This window comes from Lycorma delicatula, chromosome 6, assembly GCF_047948215.1.
Source record: "Lycorma delicatula isolate Av1 chromosome 6, ASM4794821v1, whole genome shotgun sequence".
Taxonomy (NCBI): Eukaryota; Metazoa; Arthropoda; class Insecta; order Hemiptera; family Fulgoridae; genus Lycorma; species Lycorma delicatula.
In genome coordinates, this window is record NC_134460.1 from 26,962,101 (window position 1) to 26,970,565 (window position 8,465).

The 8,465-nt window shown below is 26.5% G+C and overlaps 1 protein-coding gene across 1 annotated transcript; it reads left to right on the top strand.

The window, feature by feature from the left end:
* Positions 1 to 683: 683 nt before the first annotated feature.
* On the top strand, positions 684 to 8,246 carry LOC142326994 (uncharacterized). The gene is made up of 4 exons (XM_075369737.1): positions 684 to 743; positions 975 to 1,106; positions 3,445 to 3,676; positions 8,142 to 8,246. The coding sequence occupies exons 2-4, from the start codon at positions 1,054 to 1,056 to the stop codon at positions 8,244 to 8,246; spliced, it is 390 nt and encodes a 129-aa protein (XP_075225852.1). The 5' UTR covers positions 684 to 743; positions 975 to 1,053.
* The last annotated feature ends 219 nt before the right edge of the window (positions 8,247 to 8,465 follow it).

The following is an 8,465-nucleotide window of genomic DNA, read 5'->3' on the forward strand; positions in this document are numbered from 1 at the left end:
ACAACTTGTTAGGGATCTAGGATGTAGAGGGTATACTGAAATGAAATGACTAGCACTAGATAGGGAATATTTTAGAGCTGGATCAAAACAGTCAAATGACAAAAAAAAGTGCTATTATTTTTTTATATATTTTTTTTAATTAACTCTAATACTGTTATTATTTTATGAAATACAAGAATATAAATGACATGGACCAATATTCAAGTTCATAACAACAGGGACATTCCAATTAACAGTTGGAAAAGGTTTAATAGCTCCAAATATCTGATGAAGTGTAAATTGTTGTATAGATTGAAACAGTGATAACATTAATCATTAACTGATTGTAATGATTCGTAAGATTGCATTGTATTGAAAAATGAGATTCGCAAAAAGATATTTTGTGTAGGTTTCCAGAACTGAAAAAAAGGAATTTTCAAGTCTAAACAGTGTACCAAAGATTCAAAAGACCTCATATAATTTAACTTGTGTGAACCAAACAAGCACAGATTAGTGGCAGTAATACAAATATAAGCTGGTTGTATGAGAGTGGTGTAAATCAGTAAAGATCTCATTTTGAGTTAAGTCCATAAAGGTTATCCTCAATGCCTATCTATTCTATTTAGTAAGACTGTGAAGTAAGTCAATAGTCCAATTGTTTTCCACTAGGAACAGCACATTATTATTATTACCAAAAACCTAGTGTTGGTTAGAATGAAAGTGGTGTTAGTCAGGTTGAAGTTTACGTCCTCATTTTTGTAAAAGTATCCTTTTTTTTACTGTTGCATGATGGTATTAATAAATAGTTGTTAAATAGTAAAAAATATATATTATAATTGTGTTTGTAACTAAAAAATGAAGTGGCCTATGTGAAGATATTTTTGGATTGTGTACATTTTTTAGGTTATATTTTACAAGTGGCTTGTTTCTTTAGTAGTAAGTTTTCTTATTAGATCTCAGGAGTATATTTATTATTCTTTAGATGTTTTATCTAGAATTTCAAAAGAAAAATGAATGAGCCTGTTCCTACATGAAACTGGTTTCAGAGGTTAAGGGTTTTGAGTGATTCAACTCATGACATTGACGATTCTAACAAAGACACTGACTTCTCTCCAGACTCTTCTGATGTAAGTAGGCCTTTGATGAGTAATTTAAGCAATAATGTAAGAAGTCAATGAAGTCAATAATGTAAGAATAATGTAGAAGTTACTTTCAGATTCATCATCTCAGTCAGGTTCAGACACAGGCATTTATAGGGCCTAAAAATACATTAAAAAATAGAAAAAGGGTAAGAAATTCAAATGACTAGAAGGGAAACAGAGCAAAACGCATGAGAAACTCTGGCCAAAGATACATAAACAAAGCAGGTCATGTTATTGAACAAAAAAATTTCCTGATAACAGTTGCAGTTATAAGGAAAAATGTATAGAAAAGATTTTGGAAGAAGAGGCAGTCTATTTTCCAGACTGTTTGGAAAATGAGGAGACTTCAGGAAACAAAATGCTTATATCTGTGGACTAATACAAAAGCAAGAAATTAAACAGAAAGGCCAAGAAAGGAAGAAGGAATAGTAAGAAGTGGGTCAAATATCATATAAAATTGAAGTGGCAATTTCAGTTGCAGTGGGTGAGAAATTTTTTCTGCAGACATTCTCTGTATCATTGGAGGACACCTACCATGTTCTTTGAGTGCTTGAAATATGAGTTAATGCATACGGAGACCATCTGTCAGCTTGATCTTATCAGGTCTGAATTGGATCTCAGTGTAAACTGGAGGAGCCAGGCCAAATGGCCAATAGTGGAGAGTTCTGTAGTGTACTTAGCAAAGGAAAGGATTGCTGAGAGGATCTAGAGCTCTGCTTGGATTTCTCTTATATTTTATTTTTGTTAATGTTTTGTTTTATAAATTGTTTTTGTTGTTCTTGTCCTTGTTTTTTTTTTTTTTGTTTCAGTGTTACTATGTTGTTATTGTTCCATGTAATATTTTTATGTTTAGTGTTGTGCACTGAACTCACTTTTACCTCTACGAGTAGGTATTTCAATTCCTTTGTTAGTTAGGTATTTTCAGTCTTGCTTAAGACTCTGTAAGCTGTGTGAGATTGTTTTGAGTTCATTAATTAGCCAGGATGCCACGAGTGACACTCCCATCGGTGGCATCCTAGCTGAGACAGACCTGGAATATATCAAAAGCCGAGGTTTCAAAGATGACCCCAGTAAAGCTCATAAGGGCTCAGAACGGAGGGGGTGGCCAAGAATGTCTTCCCCTACAAAGTCAGGATGTAGAATATGAAATAGGGCCACTAGGAAGAAGAAGAAGCAATGCCGGAAGAAGAAACAGAATCTGTCTCTCCTGATCTAAGAGAAGGCTGTTAGTAAACTTTGATCACTTAAAGGGTATTTTTCAATTTTATTTTCTAAAATGTGATTTTGTTATGAAAAATGGACTTTACACAATTTTACATATAAAAAAAAATTTTATCTCTTGTAACAAGTACTGTAACAAGTTTTGTTTTCATAGTAATAAAATGAAGTGAACAATATAATGCTGATTGTTGTTACTTGTACTGTAACCTTGTCAAACAATAAATCTGATAGTAGTGTAATTCATTTAATTCCTATTTTTTATAAAGGCCTTAAATATTAAGATTATGGATCATACATACAATAGATATTTTGATACTTGAGTAAATTTTAGATAACAAATCACTAAGATAGTGATTAAAAAATGTTTAATAACCCCCCCACAACTATATAATCAAATGATATATTTGATCAGTCTTGTTTTTGTTCATTTAATATGTTGATTTGTCAGATTTTATGTTATCAAATTTCACACTTTTCAAGTATGTATAGAATTTGGTTTGATATGAACTATATTTAAAGCTCAAATGTTGGTGTCTTACACATACATATGTTGCCATGAGGGAATCTGTAAAATTTGATTTTGAGTTGTTTCTTGTATATCTATGAGTGAATGTGCATCTCTTTAATTTAGTATTTAGGCAAACATTGCTAATATTAATTTGTATATTGCTGGGTTGTTTTCCTGTCATTGTTTGTTTTGTCTGGATTCAGTATTTTGACATACATTCATTCATAGAACAGAATCAAAGTTTGCAAATCACCTCATAGAAACAGAACACTCAAAAGGTTTTGAGCATTTTGAAAATTTTATTCATAACATACATAAACAAAGATCTCAACAATGAAACCTCACCTCCACAGCTTCTAAATAATTGACAGATATTTAATCTTGGTGTTAAAAATTAATGAGTAATATTAACATGAAACAATTATCATTTTAATATAGAATTCACCTTTTTTGAAAGTTTTTCAGTATAAACATAATTCAAGTTTAAAATTATTGAAATTTTTGTAGATCTACATTTTATATTTTTGAGCTATTTTAGTTATTCTATTTAATTATTTTATTATAATAAATTATTTTATTTTTTTTTTAACACAGCAGGATTAATCTAGAACAGACAAGAGAAAATCTTCTAGAACATTTAGTAACTGAGCTAAGTGAGATACAACCAGAAAATCATCTTCATGTTCGTTTATATCAAGAGATGGCACTATTAAATATTGATCTAGCAATGCTAAACATGTGTAATATCTATAACATTCATGCAGATGACACTTACAAGCTGTTCGCCTTTGCAGAAATTCAGTCGCATATTAATCATATATATATAGTAATGATTTTCTTTTATTGAATACATAAAATAATTATTCTCTCTGAATTTTGCACTGTTTTTGTTTTTTAAGAACTTAACAAAGAAAATGTAACATTTTTATTTGAAGAATTTTACCATTTTCTAATAAGAATAAGAAAAATTGTATTTCCATAAAAAAATAATAGTATTTTCCTTCTTTTTAAATTTAAACTAGTTAAAAACATTTACTATTTTTATGAGAGTAACTTTGTAAAAAATTATATTTTTCAGCCATTATAAAATTAAAAAAAAAAAAAAAAAACAGTGTACGTTAAATGTAGTTTTATATTTATTGTAACTTGCGATGAGACTTTGATTTTGGCCTATGAGAAAATTTTTCCAATTTTTTGAGTTTAAAAAAAAAATATAAACTAACCTGCATGGATATAAAGGCTGTATGAAATCTATCTAAATGAATTGTTGAAAAAGAAATTATGCAGTTATCAGATTAGTATGGGTATTATTATTAAGAGGAGAAATAACTATGACAAGGATTTTAATTTTTTAGAAAAATTTTCACGCAACATTCTTCATTATTTACAGTTCTCTATTTTGTTGGTTTTAAATAAATGATTAATATTTTTAGATCAGAACAAAGTGTATATATATATATATATATATATATAAAACAAATATAATATAAAATTAATAGGAGGTCTGATATTACAGTGTCAACTGTACTGAGTCACACAGTTTCATGGATAAATATTGATAAGGTTTATTTACATTATGGTTTAAACAATTTACAAGATAGTGTTATAGAAAATTAACAAATTAATACAGTACATTATCAATAACATATATATATATATATATATATATATAATTTTCTTTTAAGAATCATACTCCTCTGTACTATATACAAATATATTTATTTTGTTTTATTAGATCAACCAAAGTACAGAATAAATAAAGCAGGATGGCTTATCTTATTCCACTATATATGCAGGAACAATTTAAAATATGAAAAATTAATTAAAATTAACATTAATATTGAAAATTAAATAAAATTAAATTGTAAAAATTTTTAGATGTAAAAATATGACACCAAGGCATAAAATCAAATTAAAATTAAAAATCAAAAATTCAAATTAAAAAAAAATATAAATAATTTTAAGTAAAGCAATTATGCATGTTGTTCATTTAACTGAACTTACTTTATTACACCTATTGAAATATATTAAATTACACATCACTATCAAATAGGTTCGATCTACTGCAGTTTTCAAAATACTAATAATGTACGCATGATATTTTATTATGGACTAGATAAGTTGACGGTATTTTTGTAGTCTATAATCCAATTATATGTAACTAGCATTAAATCATTTTGAATTAATTAAATTCCTGGATTGAAATTTATCGTTGAAATTGATAATAAAAAAAATTAATTATTTAGATGTTAATATTGAAATTAATATAAAAGTAATCAATGTATAACTTCAGTATATAGGAAACCACATCTAACAAAACCACTACATAGATCCTCAAATCAGCTATGGTCACACAAAATTAGTACTTGCTCTATTTACCAGTTCTAATGTGTAATTAATTATACAAAGTATAACGAGAATAAAAATAAATTAAACAAAGAAATAGGTATTATAAAACGAATTGTCATATATAACGGTTATGATAATTCTTTACTAGATAAAAACATCACACCAAAAGTTGACTTATGTATATTTAAAATATGTATATACTGATAAAACAGTTGAACATATTACAAAGGTTTATGATAATAATAAATTTAAACCTGTGTACCAGACAAATAGCCACATAATAAAACATCTAATAAGTAATAAACATAATGTTCATCTGATTTAGATAATATGAATGGTATTTATAAAATTGAATATAATAATTTTGACCATGTTTATATAGGAAATACCACTAGATCTTTTAAGGCTAGATTATTGGAACATTTTAGAAACCCTTTTAGAAAGGGTTTCTCTAATGTATGTAATCATCGGATTAGGAATAAACATACATATCTGATATTAGGACAAATTTATGAATACAAATAGTAAGGAATTATACATTTTAGAAAGATACTATATATACAAACATAAAAAAAAATTGAGACAGAATATGAGGATGACAGTATTTTGAAAGCTGCAGTAGATAGCACCACCAGCTGATATTGATAGTAATGTATAAATTAATATATTTCAATCAATATAGTAAAGTAAGTTCAATTAAATGGACAACAAATTAAATAGACATAATTGCTTTACTTAATTTTTAATTTTAATTTGATTTTATGCCTTAACGTCAAGTCAAATCATTACATATGTAAAAATTTTTTACATTTATCTTTAATGTTAATTTTTCATATTTAAAAATTTTTTTTTAATCTTTAATTTAACTGAATAAAAGTTTAAATTCTTTAAATGAAAAAATTAAAGGTTTTAAATTAAAATAAAATAAATAAATGCATGATAAGTTATATTTTACAAAGTTTGTAATGTAATTTGAGATGAATATATGAACATGTAATGCAGTTGATTATATGAGTAAATCGCAAAAGTACTCCTGCATATATAGTGAAACAAGGTAAGTCATCCTACTTTATTTATTCTGTACTTTGGTTGATCTAATAAAATAAAATATATATATATATATATATTTTATATAATTTTTTATATTTTACAATTATATTTTATAAACCAAATTGATCCAGCCAAGTACAGAAATATACATTAAGATGACACTTACCTTATGTCATATTTTACAAGAATGTTTTTGTGGAAACCCACATCTTCAGTTGTATTTCTTATACTTTAAACTGTTCGTATCAAACTACATTCCACACTTAATACATTCAAATTTATCAAAAATACAAAATCTTATATTTTTAAAAACTCTTTTAAAATATAAATATAGAAGTAAAAAATTAAAAACTACATATATAAAATGACATAAAATTTAGTAAAAATTAAATAAATGAATAACTAGAATTAAAAACATGTAACTTGGTCGGCCAGCATATATTTCTGCGGTAGGTAACAGAAGAAGTGTAGTCTGTATGTCTGCATAAACTTACAATGACAGTACAAAGAAACAAATAGAGATTATTGGTATACAGGAATTCCTTGTTGTTTATTCTAATTAATATTACTTTGTAAATATTCCTTCTCTAAAACTAGATCTTTTAACAAAATATAAATTAGTAAAAAGATCTTTTTATATCATTTGCTAATTTATTAGAAAAAACAACTGAAATATAAAGATAGCTGTAAAATATGAAAATAGTTCTGTTTTTGTCCATTTTGAGGCAACAGAACTTTGGTAAGTAGGTTGGTTCTTACCAGTGAATATGTGACATTGTATTCCATTTTGATAGTGAATTTATTTCTTAATGTAATAAACTGAAATGATTGATAAATGGATAATTGTTATGTTCTTGTGTTAAATGGTTATTCATTTTAGCCAGTTTAGCAGACTTAATCCTACTGGGTTGGTCTAGTGGTTAAACGCATCTTCCCAAATCAGCTGATTTGGAAGTCAAGAGTTACAGCGTTAAAGTCCTAGTAAAGCCAGTTATTTTTACACGGATTTGAATACTAGATCGTGGATACCGGTGTTCTTTGGTGGTTGGGTTTCAATTAACCACAGATCTCAGGAATGGTCGAACTGAGAATGTACAAGACTACACTTCATTTACACTCATACATCCTCTGAAGAATTATCTTAATGGTAGTTACCAGACGCTAAACAGGAAAAAGAAAGAAAGAAAGGTTAGCAGACTTAAAAATTAATATAAATACATGGGAAAGTAAATTTTTAATTTCATAAAATTCAGGAATTATATCAACAGTAACCAAGACCTGGTTATTGTTTTAGATAAATAGTTTACTTTTCCCACTAAAGTTGTGACATCTTTGGGTTTATTTACAAAGATAATAACTTTAATATTATATATTACCAAAGACAATGAGAATGAATGTATGCATTTATTAGCAATTAATGGATTCAAAACATTCTACAGAATCAAATTTGACAAAAAAGAAATGATTTTAGTACATCACTTTTTTTTAGAAGTTGATGTCATACAAGTTTCAAGTCCTGCTAACAGCAAATCTATAAATGATAAAATCAGTTACAGAATTTATCTTCTGATAATTGTCTTCTGAAAAGCTATTTTTAATTTTTATTGCAATCCTCTTGAAATCTGAAAGTACATAAAACAAATAATACTCTTAATATCATAAAATTATTATGTACTTTCTTTGAACTCCTCTTATAGTTATTTCATGTTGTCTGATTTTCACCATCAATATAAAAATAACAATATATATTGTAAATTATATAGGTAGAAGCACTTTAGTGATAAACCAAATTCATTTTAAAATTAAATATCTCTAAAGCAAAATAATTTCAAATTACCAAATGAATTAATTTTCTGGTATTCAAAATAAAGGACAACGTTCTGATTTTTCAGGTAGGAGATATGCTTGAGAGATCAACTAACATTTTTGAAAAAAAGAAAACAGAAGAAACAGGTTCTGAAGAGAAAATCGATTCATTTACTACATCAGCAAGTTAAAACAGATTTTTTTTTTTTTTAATTTAGAACTATTCTTATTTGGATTATAAATTGTAAATAAACAATTTTTATACGATTATTTTTTGGTTACGTGAATATTCATTTATTAATTTATTCTTAACTAAATAATACAGAATGTTTATAATTTATTTGAACATGGTAATTTTTATAAAATTACTATTGGTTTTTTATGTTTTTGTCTGGCTGTTAACAATTTTA